The sequence below is a fragment of the Cervus elaphus genome, chromosome 20 (assembly GCF_910594005.1).
Source record: "Cervus elaphus chromosome 20, mCerEla1.1, whole genome shotgun sequence".
In the NCBI taxonomy this organism is placed as follows: domain Eukaryota; kingdom Metazoa; phylum Chordata; class Mammalia; order Artiodactyla; family Cervidae; genus Cervus; species Cervus elaphus.
Window position 1 is genome coordinate 98,176,166 of NC_057834.1, and position 27,403 is coordinate 98,203,568.

Sequence of the window (27,403 nt, forward strand, 5' to 3'; positions counted from 1 at the left end):
TCTCTTGCATTGCAGGCGGATTCTTTACCAGCTGAGCCACAAGGGAAACCCGAGAATACTGGAGTGGGTAGCCTATCCCTTCTCCAGGGGATCTTCCTGACCCAGGAGTTGAACCAGGGTCTCCTGCATTGCAGGCGGATTCTTTACCAACTGAGCTATTAGGGAATCCCTATGACTTTGGAGGGGGAAATAATGATATCATAGAATAATTTATAGTAATAAAAGTGTTTAGAGAATGTGTATATTTTACTTGAGAAAGATATTCCATGTTTGTTATGCAAAATAAGTAATCTATATTTGAAAGAGCAATTTTAAACAGAATTCCTACTTTCATTTTGTAAAAAAATATTTATTTGCTGTGCTGTACAGCGCTGCATTTGGGATCTTAATTCTCTGACCAGGGGTTGAATCTGCATCCCCTGCACCCCTGCATGTGGAAGCACATGGTCTTAACCACTGGTTCCCTGAGGAAGTCCACCTACATCGATTTTTTAAAAATAAACATTTAAATAACCTACTATTGTCATTCATTGCTAAGTATGAAAAGTAGTAACCACTTCAACTTGTAAATGGTGATAGTTTTAAAAGGGCTTTCCTGATAGCTCAGTTGGTAAAGAAACCTCCTGCAATGCAGAAGACTCTGGTTCGATTCCTGGGTCGGGAAGATCTGCTAGAGAAGGGATAGGCTACCCACTCCAGTGTTCTTGGGCTTTGCTTGTGGCTCAGATGGTAAAGAATCTGCCTGCAATGCAGGAGACCTGGGTTGGGAAGATCCCCTGGAGAAGGGAAAGGCTACCCACTCCAGTATTCTGGCCTGGAGAATTCCATGGACTGTATGGTCCATTGGGTCGCAAAGACATGACTGAGCAACTTTCATTTTTAAAACAATAGTCTGCAAGAACTGGGAAGGGAAAGCCAGTCAAAGAGAATCTAGAGACTTCTAGATACTTGAAAACTGGTTGTTGTTGTTTAGTTGCTTAGTCATGTCCGACTGTTTGCGATCCCACTCACTGTAGCCTGCCAGACTCCACTGTCCATGGAATTTCTCAGGAGAGAATACTGGAGTGGGTTGCCATTTTCTTCTCCAGGGTATCTTGCTGATCCAGGGATCGAACCCATGTCTCCTGTGTCTCCTGTATTAGCAGGCAGATTCTTTTCTACTAACGCCACCTGGGAAACTGGACTGTTCAGTAAATGCCAACTCAAGGTGGCTCTCTGTGTCTCATCTGTGGATACTGAGGGTCTACTGAACTGTTTTGTATAGGCGACTTGAGCATCCATAACTTTTAGTATCCACTGGGTGGGGATTTGGGGGTAGGGGGTGGTCCTGGAACCAATCTCCCGTGGATAATGAGGGATGACTCTACGAATTCTGAGCAGACCTGTCTGTCGAAATCTGTGTTTGGGTCAGTGGTTGACTTTTACCTAAACATTTCAGAGGCATGGGATTAATGTGTTTGTCAGGGCACAAACATTGGTGCTTCCTTAGAGCTGAAAGGGACACAGGACTTCAGTTTTTGCTCTGGAGAGTTAGCAAATGGAGGGAGTATGAGTAGACTAAAAGATATCAGAAAAAAGTCAGCCTAAACACCTAGTGTCTGGATGGTTAATTGTTGGAAAAAACGAATGTTTATCTATGTGATGACTTAGATTGTTCTGTAACAACAAATTATCTTATTTGAAAATATCATCTAGAGTGGATATATACTTTTCTTTTTATAGTGTTTTATCAATCACTCAATTTACATCGATATTTTTAAAATACAGATTTGGGATGGCCGAAATCGTACCCACTTGTAACATAAAATCACTCTACTGATTACAACTGCAAGTCATATACTTGGCATAACCTCAGACTCTCTGTGGGGCTTCTTTTGAGGAACTTGGGTGCTGAGACCAAAGAAAAAGGTGTTTTATTTATTTATTTTTTCAACATGTGTCTACCCAGCTTTCAAATTTTCTATTGAAATAGAAGCACTGAAATTCATTGGCAGAAAGCATCAGGATGGATTGATCTGTCTTTAGCAGTAAATCTAGCATTTTCAGATGTCTAAAGAACTCTTAGGCTGAAGAAGTACTGATAAATGGTGTGGAATGGGGAAAGCCAGGGTGTTTATTCTGTTCTTAGGTAATGAAGTCATTATGTTTTGCCTTGAGCTCTATGCTGTATTCTACAACTGAGCATTAAGTCTTAACTTGTTTCACTTTTGCAAATGACTACATGAAATGATCAAATTATTTCTCTAACAAGGGATTTTTCTTTTCTCAAACTGAAAATATTTCTTTGAAATATTTCTAGTAAAAATATAGAACATAATTACTCAGTCATTTTTCAAGTTAAATGTCTGAGTGTCCTGGGAGAAAATTGCCTAACTTTTTATGAAATGATTGTACTCTTCCATTTGTGTAGCTGTTATAGAATGTTAGGTAGACACCAGATGAAGATAATTAGGATAAAGGAACAATCTACTGACTGTAAAAAGTGAACTGTCACTTTATCTAAAATGATTAGGGGAGGATTTATAGAAGGGAAAAGATGGAATCCTTTTGTGATCTTATTGTTGACCACCAGCAAGAGCTGTGGTTCTTAATTCTGTATTTTCGGATACCTCTTGGGAAGAGTCCACAAAGAGAGCTTAACGGAGCAGAAGATTCTCTATACCATAAAACAGTAACTGCTGTGATGGAGCAGACCATTGGTAATATGGTATCCACACAACAGGAATTCCATGCTTCATCAGCTAATCCTCTTTAACAAACTATATTGAAGCAAGCCACTGAGAAGAAATCTAATTCTACCCTCCCACTCCCATTCCCCCACCTTCCCTAAAAGAGACTTCTTTGGTTTATGGCTATGTTACAGTCTCATAAAGAAACCTTTCTGAATGGATAGTTTTTATTACAGGCTAGTGACACCTCATGTGAAGAGTTGACTTGTTGGAAAAGACCCTGATGCTGGGAGGGATTGGGGGCAGGAGGAGAAGGGGATGACAGAGGATGAGATGGCTGGATGGCATCACCGACTCGACGGGCATGAGTTTGAGTAAACTCCGGGAATTTGTGATGGACAGGGAGGCCTGGTGTGCTGCAATTCATGGGGTCACAAAGAGTCAGACACGACTGAACAACTGAACTGAACTGAATTGAGTGACACCAAGAAAAAAAGCTTCCTTGGTGGCTCAGAGGGTAAAGTGTCTGCCTGCAATGTGGGAGACCAGCGTTCGATCCCTGGGTCGGGAAGATCCCCTGGAGAAGGAAATGGCAACCCACTCCAGTATTCTTGCCTGGAGAATCCCATGGACAGAGGAGCCTGGTGGGCTAAAGTTCACGGGGTCGCAAAGAGTCGGACATGACTGAGCAACTTCAATTTGAGTGACACCAAGAGTTTTAAAGTTCCTTTGTAAATTTCTTTACCTACCCCAGCATCAGGGGGGGAAGAAATAAAAACTTTAAATTTTTCCTCTTCTCTCTCCCCACCCCCTCAAAGAAGATAAGCTGAGAAAGATGCAGTAGCCTTAAATGGAGTGGGGTTTGAGGTGGTGAGTAAAGGTAGAGAGGTTGTCAATATTCAAGATGAATTTACATGGCCCGTCCTCTTTCTTATGGAGTTGTGTTTCCTCTTCAAACCAAGGCTAGAACCTAGAATTTACAAGTATAACTCCGTCTTACCTACTGACTTAAAATAGAAAGAAACTAAAATCACAGGAGAGGACCATATTTTGTTGATTATAACCCAGGATAGTGAATATTAAAGACATCATGTTTGTTTACTCTTATTCATGGATTATCTTTCCCTTTGAGGGAATCTTCAGGCACAGCTTTGAAATTAACCATTGTGAACATGTTTATATTGGCAGGAGGGTAAGAACCTTTGGCTTTATTTGGGTGTGATATGTGTAAACCCATGACTTGGACAGCATCCCTATAAAGCTGTCTGGATCTCTATACTTTCTGGCTCAATGGTTTTGTATTATGTATTTCCAAATGAAAAAATCCAATCAAGAAACAGAGTTGGACTCTTTTAACACCTTCCCAAGACTTTATTTATTTATCTTTTTTAATGTTTATAGTTTTCTATGACTTCCCAGGTAGCTCAGTGGTAAAGAATCCATCTGCTGATGCTGGAGACATAGGAGACACAGGTTCAATCCCTGGGTTGGGAAGACACTGAAAGAGGAAATGGCAACCCACTCCAGTATTTTTGCCTGGATAATCTCATGGACAGAGGAGCCCGGCGGCCTGTGGTCCATGGGGTTGCAAAGAGTCTGACACAACTGAGCACGCATATAGTTTGCTATATGAGATCCCTCCCACTTTCTTCTAGTCATCCATTGACTTGTTGGTCAATTTAGCATTAGAATGTAGATTGTGTTGGATTGGTCTCTAGTCTTAGCAAAACACTCATCCATGGTGTTGAATAATTTGTAGTAATTGTTGCTAAACATCCACTGTGTGATTGCAGACTTTGAGCACTGGAAGAAAGGTTAGAATGCTATTTGGTCTAATAATATAAACAGGAACCTATGGGTAGACTTTAAGGACCATTTGAGCCCCTGATACTGTGTGAAATTTTAATTCTATTTACTTGTGTGCATTTTGGGAATAAGAGGTTTTGAGGCTTTGGTCAGATTTTCAATGGGTCCCCAAATGTTAAAGGACTAATTTATGAGATGAGGAAACCTTATAATACTTGCCCACTGTAGCACAGCTGTCTGGAGAGAGAGCAGGATCTCCTGGTTGTGTATCAACTGTGTAGACTAAATATACAGGCCCATGAGGCTTCTATCAAACAGAGACCTCTAAGATTCTTAGACAGAATGCGCTGGTCATTCTAAAACGGTGTATTTTCTTTTTTTCAATCTCCCAAGTTCAAGTTCAGGAAATGTAGTGCAGTCTAGAATCTAGACTAGGAGGTAGGCTGGTCCTGTTTATAGTGCCACAGCTGCAGATCACCCACGTGTCTCATTTCCTGCTCTGAGTTTAGAATATAAATGAGGAGATTCTCTTTGCATCCATAACAAGTATATCCTGGTTACTAAAATAAAAGCCTGGTGACATCAATGAAAAATGTGAGCAGCAAAGCCACCACAAGCAGCAGATTCCTTGATGGTGCCCCACTATATATAAGACATTTTCTGCTTTTTTACCTCCTCTTCTAATTTTGGGTATTGTCAGTATTTAAATGCCAGTCAGTCATCACATAGCTAATGTGAGGTTATTTTATGGAAAATCATACCTTTATTTTGGGTGACCTAAGAAAATAAGAAGTAAAATTATTTTCTGAATGATACTTCTGAAAGCAAAAGAAAGTTAGATGGAGAAAGAAAATCCTTTGTTATACAAAGCAGAATTTTACTTTAAAAAGTGCCAGGGACTCTACAATGGAAAAAACCACTTTCCTCAACAGCTTCGTACTATCTACACACTGATGCTAAAAATGGTTCCAGTTCTTCTTTTGCTTTAGTAATTTAGTGCTCATGGTGTTAGTAGGAGAGGTAGTAGTAATTCTTTGAAGGAAGAGGAGGTTCTGGTTTTTCAATTGTTCTGGTTTAGGTTGTTCCCTAAGGTAATTGTCCATTGAATCTTATCTTTCCTGCCTTACTGGTTATTCATATTATGACCACAAGGGAAAGCCCAGGCCTGACCTAACAGACAAGATTATGTGTTCTTTAAATGTAAGGACTAGGGGAACATAGAAGAATTCAGTGTCTTTAAAAAAAATTGCTGCCATGTAGAAAAGTTTTAATAAATGAAATTGTTCAGCAATGAAAGGGCTGTCTCTCCAGGTAGTGAGCAGCCTGTCATTGGTAACAATCAAGCAGGAGTTGGTTGAGGGGGCAATCATAATGATGACCACAGTGATAACTTGCATTTGGTGTTGATTTCTTTACAAAGTACTTTTGTACTAGAGATGCTGGTGGTTGTCTGTGTTGCCAGCCACCTGGTTTGGCCTCATATCATTTTCTTACAGAACTTGTCTATTTCCCCTCCCTCAGAGTGTGGACTTCCACCATGCCTCCTGAATGGGCACTTGGCCACATGATCAGTCCCTCAGCCATAGCTGATTGGATTAGGATAGGCCCTTGCCCCAAGGGGGAACAATCAGATTCTGTCTTATAAGAAATTGGGGTTCACTATTTCTAGGCTCACCTTCATTGACATTTAAACTGAAAAGTCCTGAGGGCTACCTGGGCAGCCATCATTCATTACATGCCTGGAGAAGCAGAGAAAGTTGGTTGGCAAAGTGGGAAAACCGGATACAAAGAAAAAGTGGAGATGAAGGCCCATGGGGTATAATTACAATCGACTACAAGTGATGAATCTCTCCCTGACTGTTTTATCTTCCTGCTTCTGGTCCCTCAGGCTTATTAGCACTTGAACTTCTCAAGATACCTTTGTATCCTTCCAGCTAATTCTACTTAAGCTAGTGGGTGTAAAGTCCTGTTACTTGCAAACAAATTATCTCTGAGTAAGATAACTTTATTTTTATTTCATCTGATCATCTCAACAGTTCTCCCTTATAGAAAGAGAGGAAACTGAAGTTAAATGATTTGTCCAAAGTCTCCTAGCTGAGAAATAGAGGGGTTGTAAGTGTAAGTGATCTTGGGAATCGAGTGCCTTGATCCCACTGAGTCTATGGCATGAATCCATCGATAGTGCCCTGGAGAGGCTTTCTGATCTGAGTGGGAAATCGTACGAGATGACCCCTAAGGTCCCGTCCACTCTGTGTCTCTTTGGCTGAGAGTCCATGACTCACTTAAGGTTCTTAGACTATAAAAATCTCATGAGTATCCCTTCAGCTTTGTGAATCAGTTACTTCAAAGACCCTCAAGAGTGAACCATTTTAGAAGATGGCTGTTAAGTGGGGATGGATGCCCGTATGTTAGTGGGTAAACTTAGTGTTGAGTGAGTTTTCTTGTCTTTCATTTTGTTACGTGTTACCTTGTGTTCATTTCTAGTCCTTGGGTAGGCAGACAGGGTTGGTGTACTGGAAGTGTATTTTTAGGCTGACATTAAAAAATGTATCATAGACACCAACTCAGGAAGCAGTTTTTAGGTGAGTCAGTATATAAATAACCTCAAAGAGTTTTCATAAAGGGATGGTAGATCTTTTAAATTTAACAGCCCAGCTTCTGAGGCCCCCTTTCCAAAGTCCTACATTCACTTAGTGGTCATTTATTGGGCTTCTACTGTGTGCTGGCATTTTTTACTCAGAAATTAAGGTATAAAGATAAATCCTTATTTTTCATAATACAGTTTCAAAAAACCTCATGGTCCTTCTTTGTTTACTTCTCTCTATCCTGAAAGACTGAATTTTGAGGGCAGGGACTGTATTTTGTTCATCTTTGTGTCCCCATACTTAGCATAGCCCCAAGAACAGTAAATACTTGAGATGTACTCAAAAGAATTAGTTAGGAGCTCACTGTCTAGTTAGAAGAGAAAGAAACAAAAAAATCACACTAGTGTGTTCAGTGCTAAGTGCCCAAAATATTCCATGAACACAGGAGGGGGAAATGATTAACTCACTGTGAATACAGTTTTTTAATTGAGCCTTGAAGGGTGGAGTCTTAATGAGAGATGGTGGAATCTGTGACTCTCTACTATCTGTTGGCAAGGAGACAATCCAAGGGCAGCCTTATTTTGTTCTGAAGCCAGAGTATTGGGCCAAAAACTGGACCTGTCACTTAACTAATTTATGTGACACCTTTGGCAAGTAAGTTTCTGAACTTCCTTATACTTCATTTTTTTATCTATAAAATAGAGATAATAGTAGTACCACGCTTATTAGCATTGTTTTAAGGATGAAACAGTAATACATATGAGGCTTTTACATAGTAAGTATACAGAATAAATGCTCAATAAAGGTGAGTTACTGGACTTGAGCAGAGAGAAGAAATGTAAGTTCTGAAGAGAACATAGTAGCCCAGAAATGGAGCAGGCAGCAGGACCCAGTGTGTAAAACAAGGACCTGAACAGATGCTAGCCACAGGCCTTTCACTGCTTAAGGACAGTGGTTCTTAACTTTGGGTCAAAGACCTTGACATTGAGAGAAAAATGTGCACAAACTCCATACAGATACTTTGTATTCATATTTCAACTGAAGACCTGAAGGTCATCAGTGGGATTCAGAGGTTCGTGAATCTCAAGGAAAGAGTTCTACCTTCATAGTATAGGGAGACCCCCTGGGTGCCCGGTTGCATGTTGATCAGCAGTGAAGCAATTGGAGAACACCCTAAAATAAAAGATGTGGGAAATTCTCAGCACCCTTAGGAGATTATGTGCACAAGGGATGATTTAATCATATTTGTAAACATGAATATGTAAATTACAATATTGGGGAATAGAGTAATAATTCAAGAAGGGAGCAGAGGTATGTGGAAGTAAACCTCTTAGAAGTCTGCAAATGGAGATTATAGAAATTACGTGACTTCTCCAAAGTCGTCTGGGTTGCAGCTGAGGAAGGCAGGACTAAGAACCCTGTTTTTCCACCATGAAATACTGTGAAATAACATGTTGTATGCAGAAGATGGTAAATTCCTTTGTTAGAAGAATTTCATATTAGAGAGAAAAGATGAGCTCCTAAAAGAAAGAGAGGCTGATTTGGTGAGTTGCCATGATGACTGGGCTAAGAAATTTGGAGTTTGAACCTTAAGAAAAAGAATTGAAAATCACATATTTAGTACTGAAATGAAATGTGGAATTCAGGATTTGAGACTTGTAGCTTGTCCTTTGAATTATACAGCAGCTGGAAATTGATTTTTTTTTCCTTCCCCCAATCTGGACTTCTCACATGGTGGTCTTCCCAACGGGAGGCATCTGTGAACTTTTTAATGGGAGAAGTCATAAAGCTGGGTTAGGGCTGTGTTCGCACAAGGCTGGCTTCCGAGGCAGGTAAAATCTAACTCCCCTTTTGCTTTTCAGCCACAGACACAGCCATCGCTGCCACCACCAGCTGAGTAACTCAGAATCTAGGGGTTGCCAGTAATTGTGGGTTTTAAGTCACAGAGGAAAAAGATAAGAGGCGAGCAAGGCTGGTTTTTTCACAATTAAATGTTGCCTCTCGGGCTCGTCTGTCGGCAGGAATCCAAGAGGTCAGGACCCACCAGCCATATTATTTTTCTCCCTGGCTGCCTGCTGTCACTCTTATCCCCTCCTCATTCATGGGAATGAGGAAAAGGTGGGTTGGAAATAAAAAGCTTTTGCTAGCCTACTTTTTCCTTTACGAAACTTGTCGGAAACAAAGCTTTCCAGTGAAACAGACGGGATCCCTTTAGGTAGCTGGCTTGTCCTGGCGACAGCACAAAGGTATTTTTATGGGGGGGAAGGAAACCATTGTTGAAATGTCCTCTTGTCATTTAATAGTTGTGACATTGTTTTTTCTCCAGGACTGCTGTGTACTCTGGGATTTTTACATTTGTTTCTGTTTAACTCTTTATGTTAGTCAACATCAAGTTTCTATCCCTGGTCACGCCAACTCCATTGCAAGTGCCCTGAAGGCAGGAATTGTTTTACTGTTCTTTGTTTTTAACACAGTGCCGCCAAGGTAGAAGGCAGTTAAGCATCTGGTGGTGTTTTCATTTACTGTGTTCAAGAGATGTTAAAAGGACCTTAGTCATCATATGTTCAACATCAGAATTTAATGAAAGAATACAATGTGTAAAGTGACTTATTCCAATTGTACAGCGAATTAGTGACTTTCCCAGAGCAAGAAACAGGTCTCATCTCCTAACTCATGATGTCATGGGAGAGGCCTGGAGTGATGAAGTCAGGCAAACCCCATTCAGTTTGCCTCCCTCCCACACTGATCCTGAGACCACATGCCTCGGTTTCCTCATTTTGAGATTACAGATAATCTTCTATATCCGGCTGGCACCTAGGTGTGGCTGAAAATGTCTACACATAATCAGCACTCAAAAATGAGAGCTTTAGAGAAACTTTGTTTTATGTCTTTTAAAAATACAAGACCTCCTTTATAAGAAAACACATTTCTGTGATCTCTTCACCATCAGAAAATGTAACTTGATTGCTGTTGGTGAGAAAAACTTAGGAGGGATAGCAGGCTAGTGGGGCTCTTGGGAGGATGCAGCCTGGAATGGACCAGAAGTGGAAAGTGGTCCTGCCCACAGATAAGAAAGGTAACAAGTGCCATGCCTCGGCCCGTGTTCCATCAGTCCTCGATGGGAGGGAGTTGGGTTGGCTTGTTCAGCAGTTGGTCAGGAATGCCTGCAGCACCCGCCATGCTGGGCAAGAGGCTAGGTAGAGATGTTGGGGGTTGGAGGGGATGCACAAGTCAGTGGGCCTAACTTGCTGCAGGAGTGAGATGAGTGTAAGTGATGGTAAGCCACACAGTGAGAGAGGGAAGGGCCAGGGGCTGAGGGACAGGCACTCAGGAGGACAGTGCCCAGGCTCAGTGTTACTCAGAGGCAAGTGTGGGGGAGGTAGGTGCACGGAAAGATTGACCGAGATGGGGCGGGGCGGGGGGAGTGCCAACATTACTGGAAAGGAAAGAGTCTTTCAAAGGAGAGACTGGGAGAGGTGACTGGGGAGGAAGAGCAGGAGGAACCTGCTCTGAGCATCAGTGGCTGTTACTGAGGGAGGAGTGATGAAGGTCTTTGGGGCCCGACCCAGAGCTCTGGTTTTTGGTTATCCTTCACTCTCACAGACATGGATGCCTTCTCCACCCTCTCTGTGGTGTTGAGTCCGTCTGTCTCCTGGAAGCCTGAGCAGCTCCCCCACATTGTCCCATTGCTGCCTGGAGCTCAGGGAATGCCCTCACTGATGATCAAGGGGAGGACCTCATCTGCAAATGAGAACCCCAATCCCCACCTGTGTGCTTAGTCGCTCAGTCGTGTCCGACTCTTTGTCACCCCATGTAAGCCCACCAGGCTCCTGCGTCCATGGGGATTCTCCAGGCAAGAATACTGGAGTGGGTGGCCATGCCCTCCCAGGGGATCTTCCCAACCCAGGGATCAAACCCAGGTCTCCTGCATTGCAGGCAGATTCTTTACCGTCTGAGCCACTAGGGAAGCCCCCCATCCCCACCTAAGCCACATGAAACAAATACTCTGTGCGAAGAACACTGGCCTGACTCCAGCAATAACACAGCTGTTGAAACAGCTTAGTCACCAGGGCGATGGAGGTAGTGCGGCGCGGGAATGCGGGGTGCAGAGATCTGACATTTAGCTGGCTGGCAGCCGCCCCGGGAGCCAGCACCGATCTGTGGGAGAGCCTCGGAGAGGGTCCGCTTGCCATTCACAAGCATGTCCTTGTTTCTTTTGAAGCCCAACCGTAATCCTCTCCCTGGGCCGGGCAGACTGTGAAAGAAAACTGAAACATTTTGGGACCGAGGAGAGGACAACCAAAATGGTTCACTCCTCTGAGACACCTGGTTTCTTTCCCTTAATGATCCATGTTTATTTCCTGGATAATATATTTTTTTTCCCCCTGCTCCAGGCTAGGCAGAGTGTGATTTAGAGGAAGGTTGAGTGGGAGGAGGGGATGGTGGGGAAGAGCTCTTATCTAGAAAAATGTGACTTTCTTAGCTTTTAGGTGTAGGAAGAAGCAGGCAAGTCCTGGCTCTCCTGCCTGATCTTGCTTGAGCTTCTGCATCTTCATCCGTCAGAGCTCCTGTCTGAAGGACGCTGGGCAGATCTGGGCACACTGCTTCCCCGGTTTCAAGCAGGGTTTTAGGAGGACTAATAAACTGCCACGGAGTGACCCCATCCCTCCTCTAGCCCTTTGAAGAAGTGACCTTTGTGTTTTCTCTTTATCCTGGACTACTTCTGCACTGTTTGTTTTGGGAGCTGTTAAGTTAAATTAGCCATCCCTTTCCTCTCCTGGTTACTGTATGAGAATGCAGCTGTCAGTCTGTAAACTCTGCCATCATCTATTCTTAGATTCAGGGAGAATGAAGCCCTCTTCTCTAATTGCATTTGGGGGGGCGGGGGAGGGCAGGTAGATTTTCATAACCATCAGCTGTTCTTCTAAACGCTCTGTGCACTGCTGGCGTCCTGGGGAGAAAGCAAAGCAGCCCCCTGTGCGTTTCCCTCCCCTGGCTGTCAGGTTTGTCCTCACTCCACATTTATGTTGATTATGGTCAAATAGGAAAGAGCTGTTGCCACATTTGCTCTCCAGTGTTTTAACACTTGCCAGCTTGGATGGTTCTGATTTCTCTAGCTTTGTCAGGAAATGATTGGTTCATTGTTGAGTTCAGGTTCCTTGGAAAACAGGGAAGATCCTTCTGGTGACATTTACTAGGAGAGTCAATAATCTTAAGTATCCTGAGAACTGTGTAAGTGCAGCAGGCCTCAATTTTTTCGAGATCTCTCTACCCTCTCCTCCCCCCATCCCCGCCCCATCCCAGTCTGCCTTTCACACAGCTGCCGGATCTCTCTGCTTAAACATCCTTCTAAATAAGATGCTGCAATGTTCAGAGCACATTTCTTCTCTTTCTTAGCAGATGCTTCCTCATCCCAACCTTGTCTGTTTTCTCTACTCCATCTCCCATTCCCTGCCATATTGAATGAGTTGATTTCTCTGACTGCACTGTGCTATTTTGTGCTCCCATGACTCTTTAGCCACGTGATTCCCTCTGCCTATAATCCCTTCTTCCTTACCTAGTGAACTCTTACTCATCCTGTGAGTCAACAGTTAAACATCCTTTCTTTTAGATGAGATACTTCAGAAGATTGTATATTCTGTGCTGAGTTTCTCATCCCCCTAGCTAGTACTCTTGACATCTTATGCTGACTACAGTTGTCCCTTGATGTCCCTGGGGGTTTGTCTCCAGGACCCCTGTGAATGTCAAAATTCACAGATGCCCACGTCCTTTATATACTGCACCTTTATATGGTACAGTACAGTCAGCCTTCCATTTCTGCAGGTTCTGCATCTGTGGATACAGAGGACTGACTGAATACACCTATTTCATATGCACTGCCCACATGGGGTAATATTCCTTCCCTGGTGGCTCATTAGTAAAGAATCCACCTACCAATGCAGGAAGTGCTGGTTCGATCCCCGGGTTGAGACTATCCCCTGGAGAAGGAAATGGCAACCCATTCCAGTATTCTTGTCTGGGAAACCCCTGGGACAGAGGAACTTGGCAGGCTATAATCCATGGGATCACAAAGAGTCAGACATGACTTAGCAACTGAAAAACAACTGCCTTCCTTACCTTACTGTGAACAATTGAGGACAATGACTCTGCCTTGAAACTAGTAGGTGCTTAAATGTATTTGGTGGAGGAAAACAGGGATTGGATGGTCCAACTAGCATTAGAGGTTTCAGAGGTATATTATTCCATCATGGTGGCTGCATCAGCTGTTATGATTTCTCAGTTCCTGATGGGCTTCTTTTCTGTGCCGGAAAAGTAGGCTTGAGTAGATTATCAGAGACCTAACATGTCATACCCAAATGAGTGCTGTAGATTTTTCTTCTCTGGAGTCTTACCAGTAGTTCAATCTATTCTCTTATCTCTGTAGATGTGGACAGGCATGATTATTGTTGTTCAGTTGTTAAGGCGTGTCTGACTCTTTGTGACCCAGTGGACTGCAACATGCCAGACTTCCCTGTCCTTTACTATATCCTGGAGTTTGCTCAAATTCATGTCCATTGAGTCAGTGATGCTATCTAACCACCACATCCTCTGTCACATTTTTCTCCTTTTTGCCTTCAACCTTTTCCCAGAATCAGAGTGTTTTCCAGTGAGTTGAGTCTTCGCATCAGGTGGTCAAAGTAATGGAGCTTCAGCCTCAGTCCTTCCAATGAGTATTCAGGGTTGATTTCCTTTTGGACTGACTGGTTTGATCTCCTTGCAGTGCGACGGACTTTCAGGAGTTGTCTCCTCCTCTACCCCTACTAGCCCTCTCAAGCAGAACACTATTGCAACTCCATACTGTAATTCAGATGGAGCAGGAGGAAGGGAATGATGACCCCCTCAGGCTCACTCTGTTTCCACCCAGTCCTAGAGAGCAGGTGTATTGCTCCTTGATGGTACCCTTGGCCAAATTTGAAGAACATCCTTTTTTCTGAGAGTGTGTGTGTGTGTATACATATGTGTGGGGGTGGGAGAAAGGAAGCAGGCTGTAGGGGAAATAAAGTGAATGCCCCCAAAATAGCAGGCTGTAGGCTACACACAAGTGGTATAGAAATGATGGAGTGACAGAGAGAATTTTGGATTTTAAGGCAATTTGGAGAAAGAAGAATTATATTCATTCATTGATTTGGCAAATATTTAATGATGTTTTGTGAAGACATGAGTGATGTAGCTATGAACAAGACCGAGGCAGTCCTTGGCTCTCAGAACCTCTCCAAGTGGGAGGTGGGTAGGCAAAGAGACAGAGGCGAGTAGTCAGTAGCTGAGCTGCAGTAGGATACTTGTTACAGCAAGGACACACAGGGTCTATAGGAGCAGGAGGAGAAGCCCTCCATCTGGTTTAGTGGGTGAGGGAAGGTGGGAATGAGTCTGTAGAATTCTAGAAGATGAGCAAGTGTTATTCTGGCATGAGGGGGGATGCCAAGCACTATCTTCAGAGTACTGTCTGCAGCCCAGAGAAAAAGCTCTTCTGTAATATACCCTCTCAAAGAAGGTGCCCAGTAAAAACCCTGTGTGCTAGCAGGGACCCCAAGTGCAGTAAGCGTAGATAACTTTTAGTGAAACTGAAAAGTAAAAGTTGCTCAGTTGTGTCTGACTCTTTGCAACCCCATGGACTATACAGTACATGGAATTTCTCCCAGGCCAGAATACTGGAGTGGGTAGCCTTTCCCTTTCACAGAGGGTTTTCCCAGTCCAGGGATCGAACCCAGGCCTCCCACATTGAAGGCGGATTTTTTACCAGTTGAACCATAAGGAAAGCCCAAGAATACTGGAGTGGGTAGCCTATCCCTTCTCCAGGGGATCTTCCCGACCCAGGAATTGAACCCGGGTCTCCTGCATTACAGGCAGATTGTTTACCAGCTGAGTTATCAGGGAAGCCTTAAAAAAGCAGTCAGCATTTCTTGAGTGCTTACTGTATACTAGGGCTGTGTGAGTGACTAGCATGTGTAATCCTCACAACCATAGGACATGGACACACTGTCATCCCCCCTTTATAGAGAAGTTCGGTGGCTTGCCGACCATTGCACAGGCACCAAGTGGTCAAGGTGGTCCCTGATCCCAGGCTGTGTCTCTCTGGAGCCTGAGCTCTTATCCATCTTCAAGGCTGGAGGTGGGATGGCAGGCTAAGGTGACCAGTGTAGCAGGCAGGGATAGGAAAGCGGTTGTGAGATGAGATCCTGAGATGCTAACCAGGAGCCAGGTCTTAGTCTTGTATGCCATTTATGGAGTTTCAGGATTAGACTGAGGGCAATGTAAAGGCATTGAAAGTATTTTAGAAATCATCTAGCTGACTACAGTGTGAGAAACATACATGGGGCATGTGTTTGAGTCATCTAGACCTGAGATGATGGTGGCCTCAAATAAGGGCTTGCCTGGTGGCTCAAATGGTAACGAATTTGCCTGAAATGTGGAATACCCAGCTTTGCTCCCTGGGTCTGGAAGATCCCCTGGAGAAGGGAATGGCTACCCATTCTAGTATTCTTGCCTGGAGAATTCCATGGACAGAGGAGCCTGGCAGGCTACAGTCCACAGGGTTTTAAAGAGTCGGACATGACCGAGTGACTAACACTTACACTTTGAACAAGTGGAGGGTGGTGGTGAGGAGAGAGAGGGAGATAAATCTGTAAGACTTGATGAGCTCAGAATTTGGTGGTTTGGCTTTCTTTTGCGAACTGTGGAAATAGAGCCATCCATCCAATGGGAAGTGGGCATGCAGATTTGAAACTCAGGAGGGAAATCTGAACTTGAGAGGTGGCTGATGCCCCAGGAAGTGATGAGACCCCTCAGAATGAGTGTGCTGAGTTGGAAGGGGAAGGAGTGGGATTTCCCTGGTGGTCCGATGGTTAAGGCTCCATGTCTCCACTGTAGGTGGCTTGGGTTCATTCCCTGGTTGGGGAACTAAGATCCTGTATGCTATGCAGCCAAGAAGCTTAAATAAAATAAGGAGGGGAAAAGAGCTACTCTACAACTCAGTGAACACCAGGATGTGGTTTTTCTATATTCTGTTGTCCTACCAATTCATTTGTTTACAAAACATTTGATGCCCCAGCTACTTTTTGAAATGTATATCCTTTAAGCAGTCCAGTAGGACGCAGTAGGGCTACGTGGATATTTTCTGAGAAGATGTCACTTTGCAAAGGGCCTGATGTGGGGAACATTCCACCGTGTCCTGCTCATATTTTCATAGACAAGTTACTTCAGTTAGGAGATACTGCTTCAGAATATAGCAAGGGATCATTCTGATGATGCTTAGAAAAATGTCTTACATGTGAAAAATATTTCTCCACAATGCAAATGCTTGACATGATGGGGTAAAAGTGAGACAGGTGAACTCAACTGTTAGTCTGGTTTGTGAAATAATTGTACTCATTCATTTTATAACTACCTCATACCCAGGCCTGTAGGGCATCTTAAAAAAACAGCCAGGACCAAATTTATAATTAGCTGAGTCCATTTTTGCCAGACCTAACCATGGATATAGGACAGGGTTGGTTTTGTTATTTCCTTAATTGAAAGCGTCAAGAAAATACAAGCCAGGTCAGGGAGTTTTTGATCAGGGAAGGAACGCTGGCATAAATAACCCCAGATTATATGTCTGCAGGAGGCTGGGAGGAGGCTGGTCTGCACGGCCTCCTTCTGAGGTTACCCAAACAAACCTGGTGACTGGCAGCTCCCCTATGTAATGTGGGAATGTGTGTGAGCATTTTAAATCTCTAATTTTTTCTCAGGGCAAGGGTCCAGGGAAATCAAGTTTTCTCAGGGAACTGAAAAGCTTTTGACAACCATAAAATAATTCTTTATTTTCTCTTAATGTAACTTGCCCTCCCCCTTTTCCCCTTTATTTCTTTAACTGATCAATAATATCACCTAATCATCATGGGACTGGATGGAAAAGAAATGAGGATTTTTAAGTGTTTATATGCCAAGTGACTCTGTCAACAACCTTGGGAAGTAGGTCCCCACTGTTGCTATATTGCAGAGGTGGAAATGGACTTAATCAAAAGTCACTTAGCTAAGAAGACATAAAGATAAAACTGAAAAGTGGATCTGTTTGGCCCCCACACTCTGTAATATCCTGACTGGCAAATGCCTATTTCCAAAAGTGTAAGTAAGAAGCATTCTGATGAATTCCTCAAAGAAGGCTCATCTTTCATAACTTCAGCCTCTCTCCCAGGGGCCATTCTGACATTAAGCAGCTGCCCTAGGTTTTTTGGGGTGTTCACGCTGTTTCCTAGCTCTTTGTCCCCCCTCCCCCATCATTTTTGGCTTATGCTGAGGACTTGCTCACCTCTCTGGCTTTCCACTTGTCTTCACAAAACTGATTGGCAAACACTTTTCCCATGAAGGGCAGGATGGTTTAACTCATGCAGAGATAAATGCTTCTTAAGGGTATGCTTGGTCTGTGTGTCCCAGTGTGGGAAGGCATGGATCTTTCTGCTTGTAATGGTACTCGGTCTGGATCTGCTCCCACAGAACCCTGCACTCCAGGTTCCTCATGTCAGAGCACTGCTTCCATAACAGGGTGGAAATCCCAGCTGTGCCTTTCCACACCTCCCTTCCCAGTATTGAGAATGGATTTTCCGAGCAAACAAAATGTTATCTCCAAAGTCATTTGAGAAATGTGAGTCTCAGACAGCCCACAGGACAACAAGGCTGCTGGTCTCATTTAGGTGTGGAAAGCATGCATCTCAAATCTATAAATGCCCTATGCTGATACTTTACAGCTTCACCCCATAGAACTGGTGTAACCAGCATTCTTGTCTTATAGAGAAGCTTCTCCGGGAGCCAGAGGTAGTCTTGGCCTTCCTGCCATTCTCCCAAGGAGTTCAAATTGAATGCTTCCCTTTTATTCTCTCTGTGGAGGTGGGGAGGGGAGTATTGCCCAAACAGTACTGTAGGAGTCATGAGACCAGTGTTTTATTACCTGCAACATAGTCATTAAAGCTGAGCTTGTTTCCGAATCCATTGGAGACAGAAGAGAAAGTGATTCTGGCGGCTGACTTCACAGCTCTGCTGGGTTCCTCTGCCCAGTGTTTTCCTTTCTCTGTGTTTTGTGCTCCAGGTTTGGATATGGGTTCATAGTGGGAGGTTCATGTCTCTGAAACCTGGTAACTATTTTGAATTAAAGTAGATAGGAGACTTACTTTCATATCCCTTATGAAATGATAAAAACAATAGCTAAACCCACCATGCTTTCAGCACTGATCTAAGAATTTTTCGTGTAGTAACTGATTTAAAGATCACAAAGTCCTAGGTGTATGCTCGGTTGCTTCAGTCATGTCTGACTCTGTGCGACTCTATGGACCGTGGCCATCCAGGCTTCTTTGTCCGTGAGATTCTTCAGGCAAGGATACTGGGATGGATTGCCATGCCCTTCTCCAAGGGATCTTCCCAAGCTAGGGATGGAACCCATGCCTCTTCTGTCTCCCGCATTGGCAAGTGGGTTCTTGACTACTAGCACCACCTGGGAAGACCCAGCGTCCTAGGAGGCAAGTCCTCTTCCAACAGGGTGAAGAAACTGTGAGTGTCCATGGGTGGGGGGAGATCACAGAGTCCTGAGAGGGGAGGCTTGCACGTCACTTGAACTGGCCATTCTCCCTGTGTAAGAACCACAGGCCATGAAGCTCTAGAAGCTTGAGTCTGATGTTTCTAGGGGAAGCTGAGTCTTGGCTTCTCTGCCTTATGAACAGGAATGATAACATCTGCCCCAGACAGCACAGAAAGTAGGGAGGTGATCCATGAGGATTAGGCAGAGCCTGTGGTAAATTTCAGGAACAAAATAGAAAAAGTTTAGAAAGAACTTCACTTGATGGTAAAATGGGAAGAAAAGAATAGTGGTATGGGGCAGTATGAAAAGTGTCTCCCTTCACCCCAAAGAATGATGTTTTCTTAGCTGACCTGGGCAGAGATTTTGTTTCCTTTTGGTGGTTTTATTTTAGATATTTATTTTTATTTATTTGGCTGCATGGAGTCTTAGAGGTGGCACGTGGGATCTCCATCGCATCACACAGGATCTTTTGTTGTGGTGCGTGGACTCTCTGGTTGTAGAACGTGGGCTCCAGACCATGCAGGCTCTCTAGTTGCAGCTCGCAGGCTTAGCTGCTTCACTGCATGTGGGATCTTAGTTCCCCAACTAGGGATTAAAACTGCATCCCCTGCATGACAAGGCAAATTCTTAACTGCTAGACTGCTGGGGAAGTCCCTTCGTTTTGTTTTTAGTGAGTTGGTTATTGACATTCAAAAATTGAGAGATGTATAACCATCTGAATCTGGCTTCTCGAAGCAGCAGGTCTGGAAAGATAACTTATGCTGTCTCTTGAGGGTTGGAGTTGAAAGCAGCTGCCCCCCGTACATGGGGCTGTCTCCCGTCCCTGATCACACACCAGGTTGGGGCCAGATCCAAGATCGGAACACAGGTGTCGCTGGGCTTCCAGCTCCAGGCAGGGTGGGTCCCTTTATCCTTCTCCAGGCAGTTTTCTGCAGTGATGCTCTGTAGGTCTGGCCATTCCTCTCCTCAGTTCTCAGGTTAGAGAATTGCAGCCATGCTCCCAGTGGTCTCCTGGAAGCACTGCATGTTTCTTTCCCCTAGACAGTTGTGTTTGGTCAGTTAAGTGGCCTTTGCATGCAGTGTGCTTGATTCAACTATTAGGTTTCTTTTGAATTCTGTTTCTGCCAACAAAGATGGTAGAGGGTGATGGGGTCTGGGGGAACCAGACTGAGGTGTAAGGCCTAGCTCTGCCACTTACTAACATGTATTCTTGGGCAGTTTTTCTATCTGACTTCTTCCTCATAGGATGGGTGTGAGGATAAAAGAGTACAGTGTTCACACGGAGCCTTGTTTTTATTAAAGACATACCTGTTCATGTTTTGTGACTCATTTGAGGGGCTTCTTTCATCACAAGTTACCCAGTTTTCTTTAAGCAATACAAAAAAGATGGTTGTCTGTTAAGAAGGTTTCAAAATCGTTCTTTCTCATATTACCAACAATACAACTTCAGGCAAGTCACTTCATGTCTGAGGGCCTCAGTTTACTTACTAATCAAAAGGAAATACCCATGCCCACTTTATAGAGTTGTTTAGTAAGGTCATTTAAATGAAAGCACAGAAGTCATGAGGGCCTAATAGAGAGTAATTGTACATGAAAACAGTCTGTAAAATTTTTGTTTTTAACAGCATATTTTAAAACAGTTTGGAGATTCCCACCAGGTAGCAATAACTCTTAAAATAGGAAGACAGACAGGAGGCAAGTGTGTCTGGCCCTTTCTCTCCCTGAGGTACCTGCTCTGTAAGGCCCACCCCTAACACTTGTGGCGCTCAGGGCAAGAGTACCTATGAAGGCATGGCTGCCATATGTCTACATATTCTATAGTAATAAATCACACCAACAAATTGTTAAGCCAAACAAGTCCTATCACCCAAATGTAGCTAATCTATCTTCATGATGAACTGGAAGTCTGGATTTGAATTTGGGATTCTTGGACTCCTTGGGATTCTGTGTCAAAAATGTGATGGGTCAGGGAGTGTGGGTTTCTCAATGTCTTTTCTTCCCATCCCTGACTCCATCCCACACAAAGAATATGTTTATGTGTGGACACCCCGCCCTCCAAGCTCAACCTCTGTCCATGTCCTCCTATAAACAGCAGCCCTTTGATCACTCATGAGCCCAAAGGTGCACAAGTAGTTTTGTAGTTCCCTTTGGGAGACCAGATCTGGGGAAGTTGTCCTCCTCCCCAGGATGTGGAAATAGGCTTAGAGCTGTCTGAGTATGTATTCTGGATTCCTGAGTTCCTGGGCCATATTCTATAAATTGGGGGAGAGGTTAGGCTCTTGATAAGCATCTCCCTTTCACTTCAGGGTCTTCTCATCCGGAGAAGAAATGAACAGCTGGGAAAGGGTGAGACAGAGTGGGACCCTTTATTTATTTGCTAATTTTATATATATATTTATTTATTTACACTGGGCTTCCCTGGTGGCTCAGATGGTCAAGAATCGCCTGCGATGCAGGAGACTTGGGTTCGATCCCTGGGTTGGGAAGATCCCCTGGAGGAGGGCATGGCAACCCACTTCAGTGTTCTTGCCTGGAGAATCCCATGGACAGAGGAGACTGGTGGGCTACAGTCCATGAAGTCGCAAAGAGTCGGACACGACTGAGAGACTTTCATTCATTTCTTTATTTTTCGCTGCTCCGGGCCTTCGCTGTGGTATGCGTGCTCTTGGCTGCAGCCTGTGGACTTCTCTCTTGTTGCCGTGCATGGGTTCAGTAGTTGCAGCTCGCAGGCGTCTCTGGTTGTGCCATGTGGCTCTCTAGTTGCTGTGTGTGGGCTTAGCTGCCCTGCAGCACGTGGAATCTTAGTTCCCTGACAAGGGATCAAACCCATGTCCCCCTTCATTGGAAGGCAGATTCTTAACCACTGGGCCAGCAGTGAAGTTCCTAGAGAAGGACCCTTTAAAAGTCTGGGGCCGAGATTCAGGACCTCTCCTGCTGTGTTGTATCTAAGGCCAGTGCTGCCCTGAACCCTGGCCCTCCAAGGAGCTCAACATAAGAACTGATAACTTCCTTTATACCTTTCCTATTTATGCTGTTGAGTTCTGTGGAAATGCCCTTTCAATAGAGTTGACAGTCCCAATTCCTAATCCCAGGGTTAGAAGTGAAAAGGAGGTAACTTGGTACCTGATACTCAACTCACAGATGGAAGCTCTGGCCAGTTCTTTCTTTGGACCACTGAGGCTGCCAAGCAAGGAGCAGTTGTAGTCACTCTGGCTCCTAACCAAGAGGATATACAAACTCTGATTATTGCTTCTGCCAAGCCAGGCATCCCGCAGTTTCTTACACAAACTCCTATTATTCTGCATTCTCAGCCCTGGGTCTCTGCACAGCCTGGTGTCCTCAAGTCCAGGGTCTCCTCCTGGACTGTGTGGAGCTGAGAAGATGGATGAGAACTGGGGTTCCAGTGACTCTGTGTATAGACTTTGACCCCACTTCTCTGTCATCAGCATCTTGCCTTTCCTGTCTTATGCAACACCTGGTACTTTCCAGTTCTGAGTGGCTTGGGGGGGTCTATTGGACATATTGGCTCACTTTTTCAAAATATCCCTTCTGTGGAGTTTCAGCTGTGCCCATCTTTGTGGCTGCCAGGAAATCCTACTTCCTCTATTTTTCATCTTCAAAACAATTGTTGCAATCTCTGATCTGCTCCTGTCACTATCATTTTCCCCCCTTGTGATTTAATGGCTTTTATTTTCCTTTCCTGTTTTTTGTTTTGTTTTTCGGTGGAGTTTCAGGAGTGAGATAAGGAAAACACAGGTGGCCAATTCACCATATTTGACTGAGGATTTATTATCTTTAGTTATTTTTTTCATTGAAGTATAGTTGATTTACAATATTATATTAGTTTCAGATATATAGCATGGAGATTCAGATTTTCTTTTTTGCATGTTATACTCTATTCAGTTATTATAAGATAATGGCTACAATCCTCTGAGCTATACAATATGTCCTTGTTGTTTGTTTTATACATAGTAGTTTGTATCTCTTAACATCATACCCCTGACATGCCCCTCCCCGTCTCCTCTCCCTACAGGTAACCACTAGTTTGTTTTTTATATTTATTTCTGTTTTGCCATATACATTTGTTAGTATTATTTTAGATTCCACATGTAAGTGATAACATACGGTATTCGTCTTTCCCTGACTTATTTCACTAAGCATAATATTCTCTAGGTCCATCCACATTGCTGCAAATGGCATAATTTCATTCTTTTTTATGGCTAATATTCCACTGTGTGTGTGTGTGTGTGTAATTGTACCACATCTTTTTTATTTATTTATTTATTTTTCAGGTGAAGGATAATTGCTTTACATAATTTCGTTGTTTTCTGTCAAACCTCAACATGAATCAGCCATAGGTATACATATGTCCCCTCCCTCTTGAGTCTCCTTCCTATACCACATCTTCTTTATCCCCTCATTTGTTGATGGACGCTTGGGTTGCTTCTATATTTTGTGTTGAAACTATGGCTGTTATGAACATTAGAGTATATGCATCTTTTTGAATTAGTGTTTTTGGTTTTTCTGGATATATACCCAGGAGTGGAATTGCTGGGTCATATGGTTCTGTTTTTAGTTTTTGGAAGAATCTCCATGTTCTTTTCCATAGTGGCTGCACCAATTTACATTCCCAACAGCAGAGTACAGGTTTCATTTTTCTCTACATCCTAACCCCAACTTGTTACTTGTAGACTTTTTGATGCTAGCCATTCTGACAGGTGTAGGTAATACTTCATTGTGCTTTGACTTGTATTTCTCTAATAATTAACAATGTTAAGCATCTTTTCATGTGCCATCTGAATATCTTCTTTGGAAAAATGTCTTTTCAGGTCTTCTGTCCATTTTTTGACTGGGTTATTTGGTTTTTTTAAATATTGAGTTGTACCACCTGTTTTTATATTTTGGCTATTAACCCCTTGTTGTTTGCATCATTTGTAAATATTTTCTCCCATTCCATAGGGTGTCTTCTTGTTTTATTATCGCTTTCCTTTGCTATGCAAAAGCTTTAAAGTTTAATTAGGTTTCAGTTTGTTTACTTTTGCTTTTATTTTTTTGCCTTGGGAGACCGGTCCAAAAAAAATACTGCTGTGATTTAAGTCAAAGAGTGTCCCGCTTATATTCTCTTCTTTATAGTGTCATGTCCTACATTTAGGTCTTTAATACATTTTGAGTTTATTTTTGTATATAGTTTGAGGAAATGTTGTAATCTCATTCTTTTACATGTAGCTGTCCAAGTGTCTCCAGCACTGCTTATTGAAGAGACTTTCTTTTCTACATTGTATATTCTTGCTTCCTTTGTCATAGATTGATTGACCATAGGTGCATGGGTTTATTTCTAGGTTCACTATTCTGCTCTGTTGATCTATGTGTCTATTCTGTATCCATACCACACTTTTGATTACTGTAGCTTTGTGGTATAGTCCGAAATCTGGGAAGATGATACCTCCAGCTTTATTTTTTTCTCAAGATTGCTTTGGCAGTTCAGGGTCTTCTGTTGTCCCATATAAATTTTAGGATTATTTGTTTTAGTTCTGTGAAAAAGGGCATGGGTATTTTCATAGGTACTGCATTCCATCTGTAGATAGCTTTGGGTAGCATGGCCATTTCAACAGCATTAATTATTCCATTACAAGAGCATGGGAGATTTCTCCATTTCATTGTATCATCTTCAGTTTCCTGCATTGGTATTTTATAGTTTGCAGAGTATAGGTATTTTACCTTCTTGGTTAAGTTTATTCCTAGGTTTTTTACTTTTTTTGATATCATTTTAAGTGGGATTTTTTTTTCACTTTTTCTCTCTGATAGTTCATTATTAGTGATTGAAGATTTAAATGGTACTAATAAAAGAGTGGGCACTGATGTTCATTGGGAGTTTTGTCTATATCAGAATAGCCTCACATCCCTTCTCTCCTGCATTATTTCTTTCTCTTCCTAGATTTCCTCGGAGAGCTAGGGATTCGCACTGTCAAATTGTCTTCAAGCCACACTGGGTCAGGGATAGTAAAGCCCCAATTTTCTAGACAGCAGCTATTCTTACCTGTTTCCTATGTGACATGGAGTTAAGGTTCCAGAGCCCAGAACTGAGCCCAGTCTCATAACCGCAGTGGGAGCTGGCTCACCCTGGTCATTTTAGAAATGTAGTTGTGCTTTTTTCCCCCATTAAGACTCCTCTATTCTGAAGCTTGCTCAGCAGAGTATAAAACAGACCAAATGGATAGATGTAATTTTTATCAAACTAATCTCTTTAATGAGCTCTGTGATGAGTTAAACCCATTCATGGTCCTTACTGATACAGAAGTATATTGAATGCTCATTTGTTTAACTATGAACTTATTTTAATATTCCTGCCTGTGTATAAGTCATCTTAAATTTAGAGAAACCCTTCACATCTTAAATTAACTTTGTCCACACTCTGAAGAAAGAGTTTTGCATTTTAGAGAAGCAGGAAAGCCTGTATTTGAGAACTTCTTGGGGAATTTTAGAAAGGTTCTTTCAGACGAGAATGTTCCTGAAGAAAGCACCCAACGTTCTTGTCATTTATCTGAGAGGTGGTGAAAAATCTTGGTCATTTTGATCAGAGAGGAGAGGACAGATGAGCTGTAGGTTTCAAGTACTAAGGCACTTTTGTGGAAAAATGACCTCATGTGCCATGGGACTTATATAGGGAGATGTAGGACCAGTGGTATAAATTAAGGAGGATACATGTTGAGTTAGAACCTGACCATTTGGAACTGTCTGTGAGAGACTATGACTGCCGTCTCTGGAAGAATTTCAATGGGAGCTCTTTGACTTCTTAGCAGAGCAGTTGGTTATGGGAGGGGACCCAGCATCCAGCTCAGACATTCATCCTGTGATTTTTAAGTCTTCAGAGTTGGAAAGTCAGGTTTGGTGCTTGATAGGAACTGATACATCTCTTTTGTCTTATTGGTTTCCATGGTGGAGCCTAGAAGAGTTTTAAAACTGTTTTTCAAGTATCTTACCAGAAGCCATTTCTGAATTGTGCATCCTTTCTTTTGCAGGAGAAAATGCAGAAGTTTCCATGGATGTTTCTCTGGCTTACCGTGATGATATGTTTGCTGAGTGGACTGAGATGGCCCATGAGAGAGTGCCCCGGAAACTCAAATGTACCTTCACCTCCCCCAAGGTAGGGTACCTTGACGTCCTAGCTGATGGGGTTTTTATTTGGTTTCCAGGTATGTGGGAACATTTGCTCAGACAGATTCCTTGTTCCTAAGCCGACATGACCCACAAAGGTTAGTAGTCACCATCCTTTGTCCTAGGAGAGGGCAATCTCGATATTTCATGTCCCTGCAAAGGAGCAAAGAACAGAAGAAGGAATGTTTGTTTGAAGTGATTTAGTTGTTTCTCTAAAATACCTCCATAAACATAAGCTCTTTGTTCTTTTGTTAATCAGTTAAAAGTGTTTGAAGAATGTTGCTTAGTTAATTTTAGGTGGGGAAATCTGTTCCTACTGGATCAATGCGTGTGTCTGCTCTCTGTTTCTTAGGCATCTCTGTTGCCAAAATCAGCGTGTAGGTGTGAAGACTGACAATCCCAGGGAACAAACATCATAGACAAAAAGAAGGGCCTGAGGGAGGAATCTAGTTTCCTTTGGGACCTCTCAGTCTTTCTGCACATCTTTAGGACTCTGTTTCTTTGGTTCTTCCAGGAAGATTTGTTTAACCACCCAGAGGGAGGAATGTCACTATCCTGCATTGAGTGTAGGAAGACCCTTTCTCTTGGACGAAGGCCTCAGAATCTTGAGGAATTAAAATATAGGGATGGATTCGGTGACCCTCAGAGAACAGTGGGATTTGATTGTATAAGGACCAAATCAGAATTAGCGGGGGCCCTTTTCCAGTGCCAAGTGCTGCCCTCAAACATGCCTCCCCAAGATTCTGTCCCGCTCACCCTCCCCCACCTGCCAAAGTCTCTGAGGTTGAAATGGAGCCGTAGTTACTGTTACTCATGGTTACTCACATTCCTCAAGAGTGTTGACAGGGAGCATCACCAGCTAGGTGATCTCTGATGTCCCTTCCCGGACAGAAATAATCTTATTTTCTTTGCATGAAATGGAGGAGAGGCCAAACTGCACTGAAGCACTTTCCTGATTATGTTGTTTATCACATCTTCAGGTCAGTTGCTGCTGAAGAATTTGGCTACTTTGTAGTACCTGCTCTGTTGATCAATTTAGCGCTTCACTTTTGCTTATAACTGCAAAGTTGGGTTTTCCTGTGGAATAGTAAGGATGACAGGTTGAAGCCTCTGAGAACCATGCCCCCATCCTGCCCTGAAGAGGACTAAAAGGGGGCTCTGCAGGTTCATTACTGTTGGTTAAAGGCCTGGATTTGGAGCAAAACATTCCCCGGTGGCTCAGTGGTAAAGAATCTGCCTATAATGCAGGAGATGCGGGTTTGATCCCTGGGTTAGGAAGATCTCCTGGAAAAGGAAACGGCAACCCACTCCAGTATTCTTGCCTGGGAAATCCCATGGATTGAGGAGCCTAGCAGGATACTTGGCTTCAATTCCAGACCATTTCACTCACTCACTGCTTTCCCTCAGGCTAGCTTGCTTTATCTGCTCAAGCTTCAGTTTCTCCTTTGCCAAATGAAATAATAATTAATACCTGCCTGTGGAATCTCTGTAAGGACTAGATAACAGAACGAATCTTACCACTTGAATCTAGTCTGGGACATGTTTCACCAGACGGGCCACCAGGACAAAACATATTAACTAAAACTCTCATGGGCCAACCA

At 43.1% G+C, this 27,403-nt stretch overlaps 1 protein-coding gene across 1 annotated transcript in view; it reads left to right on the top strand.

The window, feature by feature from the left end:
* WLS (Wnt ligand secretion mediator) overlaps window positions 1–27,403 on the top strand; it is a 113,810-nt gene that overhangs the window by 44,330 nt on the left and 42,077 nt on the right. Inside the window, exon 3 of the mRNA XM_043878752.1 lies at window positions 25,667–25,791. Within this exon, the coding sequence (XP_043734687.1) occupies window positions 25,667–25,791 (125 nt within the window). The remainder of the gene's footprint in view (window positions 1–25,666; window positions 25,792–27,403) is intronic.